At 39.3% G+C, this 18,051-nt stretch overlaps 1 protein-coding gene across 2 annotated transcripts in view; it reads right to left on the bottom strand.

Annotated features, from left to right (window-relative positions):
* Positions 1-247: 247 nt before the first annotated feature.
* The window catches only part of PPID (peptidylprolyl isomerase D), an 18,044-nt gene continuing 240 nt past the window's right edge, over positions 248-18,051 (bottom strand). Inside the window, exons 2-10 of one of the 2 annotated variants that reach the window (XM_010586089.1) lie at positions 16,151-16,291; positions 15,590-15,696; positions 10,902-11,090; positions 9,996-10,118; positions 8,253-8,359; positions 4,136-4,277; positions 1,159-1,245; positions 1,035-1,077; positions 263-491 (exon numbers count right to left, since the gene is read on the bottom strand). In XM_010586089.1, coding sequence (XP_010584391.1) covers positions 403-491; positions 1,035-1,077; positions 1,159-1,245; positions 4,136-4,277; positions 8,253-8,359; positions 9,996-10,118; positions 10,902-11,090; positions 15,590-15,696; positions 16,151-16,291 — 1,028 coding nt within the window. In that variant the 3' untranslated portion in view covers positions 263-402. Of the gene's footprint in view, positions 492-1,034; positions 1,078-1,158; positions 1,246-4,135; positions 4,278-8,252; positions 8,360-9,995; positions 10,119-10,901; positions 11,091-15,589; positions 15,697-16,150; positions 16,292-18,051 lie in introns of both variants that reach the window. The other variant, XM_010586090.1, reaches the window with a different exon arrangement.

Raw genomic sequence — 18,051 nt, 5'->3', positions numbered from 1 at the left:
CAATACAATGTGTAGAGCAGTTAAAAAAAAAAAGTGCAAGTATTACACCTTCATTGTATGTCTACCAGCATTTTTATTCCTTACAAGAAATCAGGCCTGCTCTAATAAAAACTCTAATAGAAACTGCCTAAATTGTCCTGGTGTGAAACCAAGCTGCTTAGGAAGCACTAACTACTGATTTGCACAACCACTACTGATACATTAGAAACACACCTGAGTTGCAAAACACAAATTAGTACAGCTTAAAAAAAAAGAAAACCACTTCACCTTTGAACAGTTTCTTTATTATTATGCTTTTGAGTTGTAAATGCTGAAAACTGCAGTACAGGGCAAATGAAAGAAGCAGCTCCATTTATCCTTTTGCATGAGTTAGTGCATAGATTTAAAAGTTTAGAAAAAAAATCAAGCGAACATTTTAGCGTAAGCTGCCTTCTCTTTCTCCTTTTGGGCTTTTATCTTCTGCTTGATTCTGAGTGTTTCTGTCTGGATAGCTGCTTAAAAAGAAAATACATGATACAGTTATAGTAATCTCTTTACATTAGGTCTCCTATATGTCAAGGCCAGGTCACACTGCTGCAACTTACCCATGTTATCTCATTTAATAGAACTGCATTTAATCTTCTATTAGGTCAGATACTAGCAGCAAAAAACCCCTGTCCCTTACTTTGCTTCACCTGGTAAAGGAACCAGGTAGAGGAGGGTGTACAAGCATAGTACTGGTCCCAACACAGAATTTATGAGCTAAAAATCTTATCCAATTAGACCAGGAAATTAAGAAGGTTAATAAAACCCCTGGGAAATAGGGAGATGGTTCAAGAGGCATGCTGTTGACCTACATAACCAACAGAAGCATCACTGCTGTATAAAAACAGGTTTTCCACCTCAGTGGGCTCTGTGCTCAATACATGAGCATTTAAGCTGTTAGAAGTCAGCATTTAGGCATCACATTGGTACAATTTTCTACTGAATACTACCCTGGTTTGTTACATTCTTAAAAAAAGTAAAGAATTTATAAAGAAACAGCTTTATTTTACCTTTGTCTTCAGGGGCTATTTCATGAGCCTTTTTAAGATCAGCCTTAAATAAAAGAGAAATATAAATTAATGTTCAATAAAATGTTTAGATTTAAAAAAGAAAATTAAATATTGTGATCATTACCAATGCCTGATCGAGATCTTTTATTCCCTGCCATCCTTGAGCCCGTCTGTAGAGAGCTTTAGTATTTGCTGGATCTATTTTAAGAGCCTGTAAATTTAATAAAATTGTCACATTAGCATTTCATATACTTCACAGCCTCCCATCTCTGAAAATGGCACAGTTCACACCAGCAGACAATCTCCCCAGTTGGTTTGAGGGTAAGCTGTCAAAACATTAACCGTGTAAAAAGGAATGCTATAATGTAGTGCACTGAATAGCTAGCTATCAGTCTTAATACCACTGCACCAGAAGTGGTCTTTTGTGAAGGACAAGCGTAAAATGGGTCAAATGGAACCTGTGTGTGTGTATATATATATATATATATAGCTGTCAAGACAAAGGTGTTGCTGCAGTTCAAATTATCCTGACCTTGAGTCTCACAGTGCAGCTTCTTCCTTCACACCAAAAAATGGCATCATAAAGAAAACGAGCAGATTTCCTGTAAAGCTTTTTTTACTGTAGGCTAGAAAGATACATACAAGCAATCCATCTCAGGCTTTGGGAACCTGGCCAAGGTCCAGTCATTATGCCTTTTTTGAGCTGAATGGTTTCACTAAGGTTTATATGCCAGCTCTAATGTGACAATGTCAAAATAGGAAATACAGTGGCTGGGCAAAGAGATTGTTCCACTATTTGGTTACTTAAATTATTTTTTCAAAGTACCTCAGTTAATTTGGCTAGCTAGCTGTTTTGTTTTCTTGCCTGTTGTCGTGGTTTAACCCCAGCCAGAACCCCAGCCAGCAACTGAGCACCACGCAGCCACTCATTCACTTCCCCCCCACCAGCCAGTGGGATGGCGGAGAGAATCGGAAGAAAAAAGGTAAAACTCTTGGGTTGAGATAAAAACAGTTTAATAGAGCAGAAAGGAAGAAACTAATAATGACAATAATAAAATGACAAGAATAATAAAAAAGTAGTTGGAATATACAAAACAAATGATGCACAATGCAATTGCTCACCACTTGCCAACCGATGCCCAGTTCGTTCCTGAGCAGCGATCCCCCCCACGCCAACTCTCCCCAGTTTATATACTGGGCATGGCATCACATGGTATGGAATACCCCTTTGGTCAGTTCGGGTCAGCTGCCCTGGCTGTGTCCCTCCCAGCTTCTTGTGCCCCTCCAGCCTTCTTGCTGGCTGGGCATGAGAAGCTGAAAAATTCTTGACTTTTAGTCTAAACACTACTTAGTAACAACTGAAAACATCAGTGTGTTATCAACATTCTTCTCATACTGAACCCAAAACACAACACTATACCAGCTACTGGGAAGAAAAATAACTCTATCCCAGCCGAAACCAGGACACTTGTGAAGATCATGTTCTTTTTTCTTACTGCAGATAGCTCTATAGTGTCTTTTTTAAAATTACTTTAAATAATATAGTTTCTTAGTTATTAAAGGAAATCTCTTTGCATGGATGTGTGGCTTTATTTCATTTATTAACTTTAAATTATTAATTAAAAGTTATATACATTAGACAATGCATCCAAATTTTTTTTAAATCACTGCAGTATTGGATGTTAATATAAAGGAAGTATTACTCTGGGCGCTCATCCTGATCTGTCTGCTATAAAGCCTAGAGCCTCTTCTGTGTCAAGAATTAGAAAATTAGGTGTCTGCACTGTGTACACATAGGTAGCATTCCTTGTTTTTAGCTTGACCACTGTGCTTACAGCTATTTTAAAGCAAGGTTGTTTGAACAGGTTCAGCCGTGTGTAATTCCTTATTTATACCAAATAATGCATGTATTACAGATTGTTAATTTAAATCGCTTTTGGCCTTAGGAAATCATAAAAAATGAAAGTGTATAGTTTCTCATAAACAATTACCTTGAGCTCTAACTAGTTAATCTTAGGAAACTGGTGTTCTGATTAAAACAGTGATACACTATTTAACACTTGTTATGAGACTTAAGCTAAATACCTTACAAAGGTCTATTACAGCTATGCAGTTGCCTTTATCTAACAATTCTGTAATCTTAAGAAAAAGGAAGTGGTTTTTTTTCTCCCCCCCCCCAATGGCACGTATTATGATCAGTAATTTCTATCTGTAACACAAATGCTGTTTAATTTTTTACCATTTTCTAGATGACAGATACCACATTACACAGTTTTCTTACTTTTTTTCTTTCCTCATACCCCATTTGTCCATTCTGAATATACGTTTATTAAAGTCTTCCCTGTGGTAACACCATCAGCAGACTAGAAAGCAAGACAGCTCTCTAAAGACACACAGATTAGCCGAGACTCCTGCTTTCAGCATGAAGCCCTAGGAGATGCTGCTCAGGATCCTCTGCTAACAAATAAGAGCATTCTTTACTCTGTTTCCTTCAAAATTTCTGAGTTTTACTAAATTATTTAAAGTTTCCTCAAATATACTAAATTCTGTCAGTATGTCTATGTCACTGTTGCTTTTTTTTTCTTTACTTCTATTATTTTTCATTATTTCCATATTTATTCTTTCCTCCTTTCTTCCTATTCACTGGTTTCATTTCACCACTAAGCCTTCCTAAAAAGGCTTTAGTTAGAAAAATCACTTAAATGAATAAAATACAAGACCATCAAATCTAAAAGCAAGTAAAACATTTTGCTCATACTAGTCTTCCAGAGAAAAGTACTCTCCTCTTCCACTGAAGACAGTTTAACTCTTTGTAATATAAAAATCAGCTCTGCAAACCAAAGTGACAATGACAGCATGCATTTTTTCTGGCAGTAAGCAACAGCCCTCTTCTGTTTGTTCCTAATGAATCATTTCAATTTCAAAATCTTTTTAAAAAGCCACATACTGGAAAGTTAGTAATAACTTCACAATCAGCCTTCTACTTTGTTTACTTTCAAATCATAAACTTGTCAGAAGACTCTTTGCAAAAGCTTTGTAGTTTCAGTCTCCATTTTCTATATAGGCTAATTGTTAATCAAAATACTAAACATTAAATTTACCTCTGAACAACTTTCAATGGCTCCCTGCCAATCTGACAGTTTTAGTTTACAAGCGCCAATGTTCAAAACACAGGTCAAAGCAACAGTCTTCAACTTTGGTTTGTCGGCCTCCTCTGCCACTGCTTCAGAAGCTTCTACATACCTGCAGAAAACCAGATTTACAAAGAACATGCATTAGTGTTGCAACTTCCATTTTGTTCTGCCCTTAGCTATCCTTCCACAGATATGTGCAAACTGGCCTATCCAAACTGGTATTTTTAAAGCAGCTTCAATTCCACTACTACAAATATTTATTAAACTAAATATATTAAGACCTACCCTGACAAAAAAGATGAACTCACTGGTGAATGTTCTCCTGTAACTCCTAGTCCTCCACTGTACTAACAGCATTCTTTTTCTTAGACAAATACACTGTTCTAGGTGGTGTGAAACCATTAGAATTTATCTCAATGACTGTTTATTCTCAAAAAACATGTTGTTCATCAGTGGCAAAAAGTCAACACCACCACTACACCTTCCACGTTCATGGGAAGCTTCATCTCTTCTTCAGTTCCCTCAGTAATATTTTAATTGTTTAGGCATTTCTGGCTGAACCCTGAAGCTAACTTTACTTTGTAAAGGAGGGTGGTTTATGAGCATTAGTAACTTCACCTCCTTTGCACGGTCTTCCTTTACGACTTTTCTCCTGAACTTCAAAACTGACACTGCTTCAGAACTAAGCCACATAATTTACTGCATCTCTGCTTCATAGACAAACTGTATCTCATTCTTCTTAATTTACAATGTATTAATGCTGTCAGTTTTTTATTTCAAGTGGCAAAGGTCTGTTGTGGATGTAAAAGCTCTAACTCTTTTAATGGCCTACTTGATAGAACCTCTGTGGTTTTTATTTAAAAAATAAAAACCACGTGTTTGCATGTATTCACATTTTAAGCACACCATGATTAATGCAGTCTTTGCAGATCAGTGCCTATGTAAGTTCAATTTCTGCATGCCCTATCTTTTGAGTGTTGAATAGTTTGTATACAACTTTGGATCACAGAAATAAGCAATACTTAAAAAATAAATTAGACATAGTCCCATTGATTCTTCCACTTGCTGGGCATCATGCAAAAGATGAGAACCAGAAGGGAGAGAAAAGAGTAAAAAGCTAGGGAGAGTTATAATACAAAACTGTTATGTTCAAAACAAATAGAATACACCTATAATGTTTATACATCACACCAAAATATGCAAGACCATTCTGGAAACAAAATTAGAGCTTCCAAGTCAAAGAAATCAGTAAGATGAGTATCAAGGGAGACAATAGGAAGCAATACATTTTTTGACAAAAAAGTGTCAATTCTTACATATAAAATACCTTAAAAAAACTGGTTAAGCAGCATGAAGACTACAGGCCAGTCAGTCTCGCCTCTGTGCCCAGCAACATCATGGAGTGGATCCTCCTGGAAATTATGCTAGGGCACATGGAAAATAAGAAAGTAACTGGTGGCAGCCAGCATGGCTTCTCTAAGGGCAAATCAGGCCTGACAAATTTGGTGGCCTTCTACGATGGGGTTACAGCGTTGGTGGATAAGGGAAGAGCAATGGACATCATCTACCTGGACTTGTGCAAAGCATTTGACACTGTCCTGCACGACATCCTTGTCTCTAAATTGGAGAGACATGGATTTGACAGATGGACCACTTGGTGGATAAGGAATTGGCTGGATGGTCGCACTCAAAGAGTTGCAGTCAATGGCTGGATGGTCGCGCTCAAAGAGTTGCAGTCAATGGCTCGATGTCCAGGTGGAGACCAGTGACGAGTGGTGTTTCTCAGGGGTTGGTATTGCGACTGGCGCTGTTTAACATCTTTGTTGGCGACATGGGCAGTGGGATCAAGTGCACCCTCAGCAAGTTTGCTGATGACACCAAGCTGTGTAGTGCGGTTGACATGCTGGAGGGAAGAGATGCCATCCAGAGGGACCTTGACAGGCTTAAGAGGTGGGCCCGTGCAAACCTCATGAAGTTCAACAGGGCCAAGTGCAAGGTCCTGCACGTGGGTCGGGGCAATCCCAAGCACAAATACAGGCTGGGTGATGAGTGGATTGAGAGCAGCCCTGCAAAGAAGGACTTGGGGGTGTTTGTTGACGAGAAGCTCAGCGTGACCCGGCAATGTGTGTTTGCAGACCAGAAAGCCAACCGTATCTTGGGCCGCATCAAAAGAAGCGTGACCAGCAGATTAAGGGAGGTGATTCTCCCCCTCTGCTCTTGTGAGACCCCACCTGGAGTACTGTATTCAGCTCTGGGGCCCCCAAAATAAGAAGGACATGGACCTGTTGGAGTGAGTCCAGAGGAGGGCCACGAAGATGATCAGGGGTCTGGAGAACCTCTCCTATGCAGACAGGCTGAGAGAGTTGGGGTTGTTCAGCCTGGAGAAGAGAAGGCTCTGGGGAGACCTTACAGCAGCCTTCCAGTACGTACAGCGGGCCTACAGGAAAGCTGGAGAGGGACTTCTTACAAGGACATGTAGTGATCAAACAAGGGGAAATGGCTTTAAACTGAAAGAGGGTAGATCTAGATTAGATATTAGGAAGAAATTTTTTTACTGTGAGGGTGGTGAGGCAGTAGAACAGGTTGCCCAGAGAAGTTGTGGATGCCCCATCCCTGGAAGTGTTCAAGGCCAGGTTGGATGGGGCTTTGAGCAACCTGGTCTAGTGGAAGGTGGCCCTACCCATGGCAGAGGGGTTGGAACTAGGTGATCTTTAAGGTCCCTTCCAACCCAAACCATTCTATGATTCTAAGACAAGAAAAAGAACAGAAGGTTATAATGGTTACTGTTGGTAAAAAGAAAAAACCAACATTGCCAGATGGTTTGCTAGGTGAGTTATACACAACACATGGGAGATAGCCCAATAAGAGCTATTCTATTCCTATCAGTTCTGGTGAAGTGCCAGCTAAAGTATACCATCCTACATAAAGTATTAGATTTTAAGATAAAACAACAGGACATGTCCACAAAAGTTTGACCTATAAAGAAGAGCTGGGACGATCAGATTTGTTTAGTCTAGGAAAGTTACTATCCTTTCCATCCACAGGGACAAATAAACACCAAATAAAAGCTGTCTACTCAAACTGGAAGAGCCTTCATTGGGTGTGCTTAAGAACGAGCAACTGTAAGGGATAGCATAGTTATATCTGATATTTACCTAGGAATGGGGTAGGAAATGGACAGATACAACACAAAGATCCTTAAAGATCCATTCCAGCCTTTTTTCTGTATGATTTCTAAAAGGTTTACATAGAAATCCAATTTACTTTGGGGCTTCTGTTGGTCTATCATGGGCTTTTTGAGGGAAGGCAAGATGTTGCATCTTGGGTTAATATCTGTAACTAAAGGATTCATTTTTATGCTTCAGAAGGACATCATTTGTTTGAAACCCAGTCAGTTAAACTCAGTTGAAGCATTAAACATGCCTGAATTCTTTTTTCCTTCATTACTGTTACTGCTAGTGATCATTAAGAAGGTAGGGATAAAGGTCAGCATAACTTTAAAAAAAAAGTTTTTAGGAGAAGCTCATATACATAAAGCAAAAAGCATGAAAAGAAGAAAGGAGCAGTATGGAAACAAAAGCAGAAAGACTATGGTTTTGAAGGCAAGTCTGAATTATACATGGAGTCAGGATGATGGTATGGAGCCTCAGAAAAAATAATAATGAATTAATAAGGGTCACATTTGGGGGTACTCTCTCTTGAACTTACCCATTTCCTAAACCTACTGTTTTTTAGAAATCAGACAAAAAGTTATCTCCCTCTTTTCCAGTCCATTAACTACCCTGTATACTATTGTGCTTTTCTTCCCAGTTATGCACCAGCACAGCAAGAGTATTAAAAAAGGAGCATTTAGTCAGATCCAAACAATACTTCCTGCCTATACCTCTTACCTAGCAATAAGCAGAAGACCTACGTGAATAAGTAGGTAAAAATCAACCTGATGTTTTCCAGATTCAGAAGGCTCTTTTTTTAAAAAAAAGGAAAGAGCACAGCAACAGGCACTTTTTAAATGCACATATCATTGCTTGATAGCAGTATTAATTTGGGTTACAGGAACTACCTGATTGAATGATGATAGCCTTACCGTAAACTTTTACTATACTTTTTAGCTGCCATTGCCCAATTTTGCGATTTGAAGAAAGTATTTCCTATATTCTTTATGTCTTCTGCTATGGCCACAATCTTGTCAACCTAATAAAATAGATGGAAAATATAAAGTATGAATGTACTTATGAAAGAAGTCTTGAATTACTTGATGTTTAACAGTAGGATACCATGTCCATCCTCTTTCAAAGATTATAAAATCTCAGAATAAAAATATTCTGATTTTAGACAAATACTAGCTTCAAACCACTCCTGTAATATTCTCTACTTCATGTCACACAATAGTCTGAAAGATGAAATTCCTAACAGGTTTTCTACAGTATAAAGGGTGAGAAAATACCGGAGACAACATAGCAGTTCAACTCCTTCCCCTAAATGCTGCTACCCACACAAAGCTATATATAAAGGTGTTGGCCGTTATTCATAGAAAAGAAGTCATGTTAACAATCAAAGTATTCAACCAAGACTGCCTTATTTCCTGAGAAAATTTTGTCTTCTGCTTCTCAAAATGGTATTAGTCACCTGAACTCTGCATGCTCTCAAACTAGAAGTCGTATCAACACAATTCTCCTTCTCTCAAAACACTTAAAACATCTATTGAAAGAGAAAAAGAACAACTGCCTATCTTTATCAAATCCATCATTTCTATTTCCAGAATGGCATACATTTCAAGTGTTAAGTTACTTTTCCAGTGGCAATAAACAGTTTATAATTACTGCTGTCTATACCACAGATGTCTTAAGCTCTGTCAAATGTATATATTGTCATTTGTAATACTATCAGTTTACACTTCTACCCTACTAGAATTACTGACCTTGAAAAAAACTGATCACAACATGAGACCAATGTCACCATGGTTTCTGTAATTAGTTTATATGAACAAGTTTATAAAGTTAAAGGAGGCAGGCACCTGCCAACTTTGGTTCTGAACCACAGCAAATGCTATCCAAAAACATTTTCACAAGTTCAAGTGCTTCTCAATAGCCACATACAAGGAGTTCCTGGTTTCTAGCTATAATGGTTTTTTTACTATATTATTTCTAATTCTGTATTTGGAATCTACATGTGCAGCCCCCTTTTTTTACCTTCTCACAAATCACTGTTTGATTTACAGTTTGTCTATTTCACTTTCATGATAAAGCAAAAACCTGCAGAAAAGCTGCTTTCACCAGTCTGCTCCATAACTCTCAACAACCGGTCTTCCTTCAGTTTGAACAACGTGAGAAGCACACAGCTACTGGGAATTGAGAACAACTAGCTCTGATGTAGTAGAAATCTTTTAAGAAGGTTAATCCTTTATTATTTCTAGTAAGTAAGGCAAAATTTTTTAAGGGTGGATATTTAAAAAGTTGAACAGAAAAAGTGTGTAGGTACAACATTAAGTTAGTCATCTGCAGGATGGAGTTGTAGTAATTGCAATTTGTCACTACAGCACAAACAAAAGTAAAAAGAAACGAAGAACAGAAAAAAAAAGTGTAATAACTGTAAGCATTTGTGGTTTTAGTTACTGGGGAAAAAATCAGCTGCAATTAGCACTAAAAAAAAGAGATAGCAATCCCCTCCCACACCATTCTCTTTCCTAAAATTGAATGTCACCATTTAATCAGGAGCTTGATCGATTCTTAAGAAAAAACGTTTAGAGAACATCATCGCAGACACCATATAACTCAGATTACCTACAAGTCTTGCATTCTGTAAAATACCTTAAAAGAAAAAAACTTACATCTTTCAAGTCTATATCTGAATCTTCAGGAAAATCTGGATGAACATCTCCAGATCCATCCTGGGGAACAATTCCCCAATCATCTCCTTCCTTTAGCTCTCCACATTCTGCAATGACGCACAACTGAAAAAATAAAGTGTAAATAGCGATATTGCTTATTATGACAATTTCCCCCAAAAAAAGCCACAACTTCTGAGTGCTCTTTGAAATTCAGTAAAAATGCTTTTTCATCCGTGGTTTGGGTGCACTGATTTCAGAAACCCATCACATCATTAGCCTATCCTCATCAAAAGGCTTTTATCACAGAAGTGTTGTGTTCAGAGGAGCAGCATTCCAAGAACACCATACCCATGCTACATGGAGAGGCTGGAAGAGGAACTGGCAGCAAGCTGAGCTGCAGCAAAACACAAGACATGGAAGTTCTACTACATTAGAGAAGACGGTTCTTTCTTAAATTGCCAAGTCTTTTAAAGTTACAGAGGTATTAATTTTTCAAACAACCACAAACTGACATGACCTACACACCGATTGCTCTTCCAGAAGTACAACTTCTGACATAAAATTCATAAGAATTACATATCACTTAGGTAGGGTTGTGAATTCCACCTTTTAATTTCATCACCCATCCTACACTTCCAGCTGTGCATTTCCACCTTCACCCTGATAAAGGCTTCCACCCTCACAGCTGTGTTGAATAATAAATCAATTGTTTGTGCAGGGGAAATTTACAGCAAAGGAACAAAAGCCTTTTAACAAGGACAGTAAAATGGAAATTAACACTGTTAGCAAAAATAACCAGCTAACATTTAATAGTGCTAAACATTACACCAAGCATTTAGAAGAAATGAATATACATCATATAAGGAAGAATAAACATTATCCCTAAGTGCTTTGGATTTTGTTTACCTTAACAGGATTTTCTCCTTTTACTTCAACGTTTTCCAATATTTTAACTACACCCATTCCTTTGATCACTTGGCCAAACACCACATGTTTCCCATCCAGGTGAGAAGTAGGCACCGTTGTAATAAAGAACTGAGAGCCATTAGTACCGGGTCCTGCATTTGCCATGCTCAGCAGCCCTGGTTTATCATGCTGCATTGCGGGGAAAAAAAAAAATCACAATCAACATATAAAAGATCTGTTATAAAACCACACATAAGATTCTGTAAGCCTATTAATACATATAGCAAGGACAGCCATAATGACAACTTGGTAAACCAGTTACATACAGTTGGCAACTAATTTTACCTATCATGACTGAAGAGGGCAAACGCCCAGCTCTGCATCTTTACTTGCCACCTAGCAGTCCAGCAAGCAGAGCCACATCTGTGATGTGGTGCTGTAACATGTCTGCTTCTGTACACTCAATCCCCGGCACAGCTGCTGAGTTTAGACAGATCACCTGAGATACATGTGAAGTTCCTCACTGGATTATTCAAGACCACTGGCCTCAAGAAACAAAGCTAAACACCACTTAAACCAACTTTAATGTTACACTGTCAAGATGGGTATGTATTGTTAATTTTATAAGGGCTACTAATAGAAAGTATGTTGAAAAACTGTGGCTTTTAGGGGACTATGGTCTTTATTCTTTAAAGGTTGTGGGGTTTTTTTAACTCCTTCACTCTCCTAGAGAGAGAGTTTTTATTCTGCTGGGATTTTTAACCATCTAATTATTTTGGCTCATGCTACCAGGCCACAAACTAATAAAAATTTATTAAACAGCCCAACATGAGAAGATACTGTTTATTTTGTTTGCCATAAGTACTTTTTCCTTCTTTGAAATAGGAATTATATTGCTCCATCATGCAGATTATTTCATTTTCACTTGTACTGCAAAAATGTACTTTTTGTATGTGTTGTGAATCTCTCGTTAAACTGGCATGACACAGCTATTAAGATATCATTCTCCCCAAGCTGATCTGGTTATTAAGTGCAAGGAACTCCATTTAATATAAGTCAGTATATTATACCAAGACACTGGTACATGTCTGAAGCATGCAAGCTATGGTATTCCTAAGAAACTTGATACTGTAAGGAGGATGGGAGGGGAAAAAAAAAAAAAGCATGACTGCACAAAGGAGACGGGAGCAGAAATTGCTGTGAAGCAGACCTCACAGCTCGACGGGAGGTTGATTACTTTGAGACAACAGTCTGAGACAGCTGTATTTAAGCATCCAATTTGTCCCTTATAGTCTCTACCACTTTGAAGAACCTGTTGTTTTGAAAACTGTTTTCCCACACAGTGTTTAGATTTTCATGGTAGTAGGGAGAACTCCTTGCCTGAGGTGTTCATCCGGTCATACGGCACAATGAGTCTGAATCTTTCAACCAGGATTTGGCTCAGGAACTCTGGGAAAAGGTTGCACAGCCAAGAGCTAAAGTTGCACCCAGCCAACAGAGAGCTACTGGAATAAGTTTGGCTTTATCTCTTCTAATATTGAAACTCATCCTGGGAATCAAGAGATGGCAAATGACAGAGTAGAAGCCTGTGATCCACAGCAAGAGAAGGCATCTGGTAGCAAGCGTGCAGGAATGCAGCCTCCAAACAAAACATCTGACATTTCGTACAGTAGTTGCTGGCAAACAAGTTAATCAGAAAGGGTCTGCCATAGGAGACTTTTGCAAAGAGCATTTGAGGCTGGTCACTGATTCACTGCACAAGAGGCAGAATAAGACCTGTAAATCTTACCTTTTTTTTTTTTTTTCCAATTACAACTAATGCTAATGGTTTGTAAACAAAGAGCCAAGTAACAGTAAGCTCTGGTGTTGCCTTACACTTGCATGTTTACCTTTTGTCTGTAAAGACTTGGAGGACAAGTTGGAAAGTTACATACAGCAGTCTGGCAGCTCTGATCTTCACACTTAACATGCAACTCCATTTCGTTTGGGACCAAGTCTCAACATTAGTCTCATGATGAGAGTCCCTATTTATAAACAAAACTGTTGTCACTCATGCATTTTCTTGCCATGATTGTTTTGAACACTGCAGATTACGGTAGTCTTTCCCGTGATGGTTTCTGCTTGTCATTTTGTAAGCTTATAAAGCAAGTAAAAAAGTCCAGACGAAAACAGATTCTCTGACAGATTCAAGGCTTGCAAAACTATACCATGGTAACAACACTGCTTGAGGACTAAGTAAGTTCGGTGTTCCACAACAGCACAGCCATTAGCTGGAGAAGTTAACACCAAAAAAAGCCTAGTGGGATTGATCTGACATGGTTAAGCTGACTACAGACAACATCTTGCAGTTTATTGCAATTTACAAGAAACCATACAAACAACACAAGAACAAAGAGGTAGCTCCAGTGTCTTCAAGTGTCAAAAAAACCAACTCATCATTGATCAAGACAGTGGTTTGATGAGACTTTGCAGGACTGCTAGATTAAGTGCAAGATCCAGTGAATGTCTATGTAGTAGAGGCATTTTAACTCCCACTAAAATCCTAACAAACTTGGCCAACAGATGATGGGAACTGAGCTCCCAGACTCTGTGTAAGATCCAAGTGAGTTCTTCAACTCATCCCTGGCACACTGACAACTTTTGTTATAGCTGAGCAGTCAGAGAAGTACAGAAATGGGAATCATTTGCATTCCATTCATAATTACCTCCAGATCTCATTTGACAGTACAACTAAAAAAGGAACGATGACACCAAGTCTCCTTCTTCAGGGAGCTAGAGATCCTGTGACAAGGACCAATGCAGAAGAGTAACTTTAAGCAGAAGTGCTATGGGCATCACCATAGCAAGTGTCAGACTTCAGAGAACATCTCTCACAACTATAATTAACTCTATGATGAATTCTGGAGCTACATTTCCAGTTATTGCTCTGACCTTGGCCGTGGACTTTGATGCCTGATTAGTGGGGGATTGCCGTATTTTCTTTTCCTAAAATACTGTTTGGTGGCAAGCACAATTGAAGTCAGGGCTTTGTCTTAATCATGGGACAACAACGCCTGTAAGTTTTTTAGTCAGTCTTGTTGAAGAGTCATTCATATGCTATCACATAATAGCACGATATGAAAACAGTTCATGCCAATGCTGAGAATTGTTACACCTACAGCGGCAGGTGTCTTGGCTGTTGTAAGGGGTACTTGCAGAACACGTTATTTTTGTTGTTTCCAAGTAGTACTCCCACCCAGGTTCAAGATGCAATTACTGATAGTTCAAGCACAGGGGCTTTTTCCAGCCACACAGCCCTTTATGTACAGCTGAGAACACAGATGAGAACTCAGAACAATTATAATGGTTGCCACTTTTCTCCAGAATAGCTAAGTCTGCTAGCCAAAAAATGTAAGTCACAGTGTACAGGTAATACATAAATTTGGAGATCTTCAAATACTGTATACGTTGCAGGCTTAAGGTACACAGACCTGCTGTACAGTATGGTCAAAAGCAGTCTTCTTCCCTTTCTGGAATACCCATTTTTAAAGAAAGGTAGAACTAAAATGCTTAAGAAAAGGATTTAAAAATACAGAAGGCAAACATTTCTTCTTCAAAAGCATAAAGAAGAACTCAATCTTATGTCAAAAGACAGATCCTGGAGGCATCAACTGTGTTTGATTTTGATGACAGAGAAGCCTGAGGAATGGTAATGGACATTTTGAAGGGTTATGCCTTTGCAAAAGAAACAAGAAAAGACACAGGACACATCCTGAGAAAACTGTTGTTCATAAACCATACTACTTGTGTGTGTAAAGCACATGCACCTGCAGTCTTCCTGGTGTCACTAGATGACGATTTTGAGGACAAAGACGGTTTTAGAATTTCCTACTCTTGAAGCACTGCTCCCTCCTCTCTTCCCGCAGCTGGGCTGACAAAACTGCTTGTGGGACCGCACTAATGGTTGCTAGTAATGATATAGTGAGCTGTGATACAGGAGTGGGAATAAGTAATGGGAGGGGTAGGAATTTCTGCCATCAAAGCCAGCATCTCTTAAAATGACATCCTCAAATCGAGACTTTTGCATAGTGAAAAACTTGCTTTGTTCACAGCACATTTTCCCAACATTCTGGGTGAAAACAAGCCATTCATAAAAAGCCTTTTACTTCTCATATCATTGAAAGTAACTGTAGTGGGGAAAATTATTTCTTTTAAATTTTTCTTTGGATTAATTCTGCAATCTACCATGGATTCCCCACTTCTTAAGAAAGATATTTCTCACATCTAGTCTTATGAATATTATTAGTATATGAAAAAAAAACCCAAAACATAAAATCCATTTAATGCTAACATACTGTATATGCTTCCGAGTGACAAAATCTGCCACTCTTTTAAAATAATATCCCTAATTTGATGAGAACTGAAATATTGCTTCAAATTAATTTCTGATTGTGCAATTAAAAAGAAAATCTAAACTATGGTTGTCTTTGTCTTAATGAGGTTGACCTTATTTTATATGTATTCATACATGTATTTGTTCTGTATTCAACAAAGACTTTAAGGACAAACTAGTTTGGGGCTTTTTTGCTGCATTCTTTCCACTGCTTAAAAATACATTGGACTAAAGAGCACTAATTCTGAATCTGAAGAAAAATAAAAATAACTGAAACTTCAAAAACTTAATACAATTACTATTTTCAATACAGTACCTTATAATGAAAGTTTTCATCTTCAAATTTTTCACCATATATACTTTCTCCACCTGTGCCATTTTGGTTTGAGAAATCTCCACCTTGGACCATAAACTGCTTAATAACTGCAAAAGAAAATGATTATAAAATATAGCATCAAGGCGGGAAAGGCATGAAGAAAAACAATTCAGAGATGAAGAGCAATCCCTGTCACCAGCACCTGCACCTAAATAAAACCAAAACCCACCTTTTATCTATCAAGTGTCCCCCAAGTACTCTTTTTCAGTTAAGTGGACATCACTTGATATTTAATCCTTTACCTGAAATCCAGTTCAACCTATTCACAACTCATAGTACACTTGTTTTACTATTACTAACTTACTAGTAAATTTATAATTTACTATTGTCAATGCATGGTAAGAACATCTAGTCATTAGGAGGATCAAAAAGTCAAAAACTTACTTTCAGTCAAGTTATTTCTTAAACAAGTGCTCTGAAATATTATTTAACATTATTTCAAATACTGATAATGGAGGACTTCTGTTACCAACAGGAAAACAGAGGATTTATAGAACTTACTTCTGTGGAAGGGACATCCTTTATAATGGAGAGGTTTTCCAGTGGTAGGCCCTGTTCCCTTCTCTCCTGTACATAATGCACGGAAATTTTCAGCAGTTTTAGGTACAACGTCAGCAAATAATTCAAAGACAATGCGTCCAACTGAAATGACAAAGAGAGAATGAGACATATTTTTAAGTCCCATCCTTGGCACGGTGATGTCTGGAGCATTACAGGGCGAAGGAAATTAATGTTTCAGACTCCATTATTTTTACTTAGATTACTATTGAATTTACATTTTGTGGTTGTTCTACGGCAATCACTGACAGAGTTACATTAAGTTTTTAGCAAGGTTATTAGCAACAATGAATTCCACTATTAAGAATAATTCAGGGGGAATACAGATTCTGCCAAAAGCTACCAAAAATGCCAAATGCATTTTCTGCCAAAAAATCTGCATGGGAAGTCACACACACATATATTAAAGCCAAATTATGTATTTTAACATGCGTACTTATTTTCTGTCTATTTTAACATACATATGTAGCTTGTGCACTCAAAAAAAGATACAATTAAAAAAAAGACTGTTTTGTGGAGACTTTTATTTGACCTTAAACCTCATTCTGTTAAAGCCCCAATTTTACTACGACACTGTAATGCTTAACACACGTATGAGTAATGGCTATTTACAGTTACAAACGCTACAAGCAATCATTAAATCCAAACACGTACATGTTTTAACTAAAGGAACTGAAACCTGAGTAGCTAACAGATCCTGTAATAGTCGATAAATGGATTCTGTGTCAAATCCTCATCTTTTAACAAACTGGCTTCTCAGAGAGCTATTTCTCACTCCTAGCAGCCACCATCAGTTGATGCTCCCGCTTTCTCATCAGCCTCACAGTCAATTAGTTAACATAAATTCACTCTCCCGGAAGCTAAATGTAAATATATTAGTTCTAATTAATACAGGAATGAAAACAAATTAGACAACTGAAAGTCAATAAAAGGCAAATCGTCTTACAGACTTTCTTCTTTTATTCTTTTCAGTAGCAGAATGAATAAATGAGAGGCAGTATCTTGACAAAAAGGCAGCATCTGTCTTCACCCAAGCAAATTTCGAAAACCTACGCTTTCAACTACTACCCCAGCTTCCACGTTGCTGTTTCCTAATTTCCATTTTGACCGTTTGCCCAGATTTTGGAATGACCTCTAGCAACACCGTCGATGCCAAGAGAACAACCAGGACCGCCAGTTTGCCTCAGCTTTTACCTCCGCAGACCACCACTGCCCGGCGCACCCCAGGCCAGGGGCGGCGGCGGCAGCAGGAGCCAGGTAAGGCCTGGCATGCTGCAGCACCTCCCCAGGTCATGGCGGGCGGTGGGCACGGCTTGAAGCCAGCAGTGGCAGCCCGAGGCGGGGGTCGCTGTGATGGTGACCGAGGTGGGCACACCGGCAGCAGGTGGAAGCCCGCCCGCCAGAGCCGGCCGCCGCCATGGGCACGCCGGGGACTGTAGGGCTCTGCCGTGCTCGGCAGGGCGCGGCTGTGAAGGGAACGTGTCGCAGGGGGTCCCTACCGGCGTAGGCACAGAGGTACCTGCTCCCCTGCAACACCCGCGGGTCATTTCCCTCGGCTGGGAAGCCACGGGGAACGGGGTGCCGATGCAGCCACGTTGCCTTTCCCTCTATTTGCCTCGGGCCTGTTCGTTCTGGCGGGAAAACCTCGGAGGGAGCGCGCAGGGCCCCGCCGGGAGGACCCTTCCCCCACCGCCCCACAGGAGGCCCGTTCGCGGCGGGGCCGTGTTTCTCCTCCTCCCGGGCGGGGACAGCGCCCGGCCCGGCGCCACCGGAGCCCAACAGTCCCTCCCCGTCGAGAACGTTCGGCCGCGCGGCCTGGCCCGGGCATGGGCCGTGCCGCTGCC

Source organism: Haliaeetus leucocephalus, unplaced genomic scaffold (assembly GCF_000737465.1).
Source record: "Haliaeetus leucocephalus isolate CR32 unplaced genomic scaffold, Haliaeetus_leucocephalus-4.0 Scaffold140, whole genome shotgun sequence".
In the NCBI taxonomy this organism is placed as follows: domain Eukaryota; kingdom Metazoa; phylum Chordata; class Aves; order Accipitriformes; family Accipitridae; genus Haliaeetus; species Haliaeetus leucocephalus.
The sequence above is the reverse complement of the archived record's forward strand: the minus strand, read 5'-3'. Positions and strand labels throughout refer to the sequence as shown.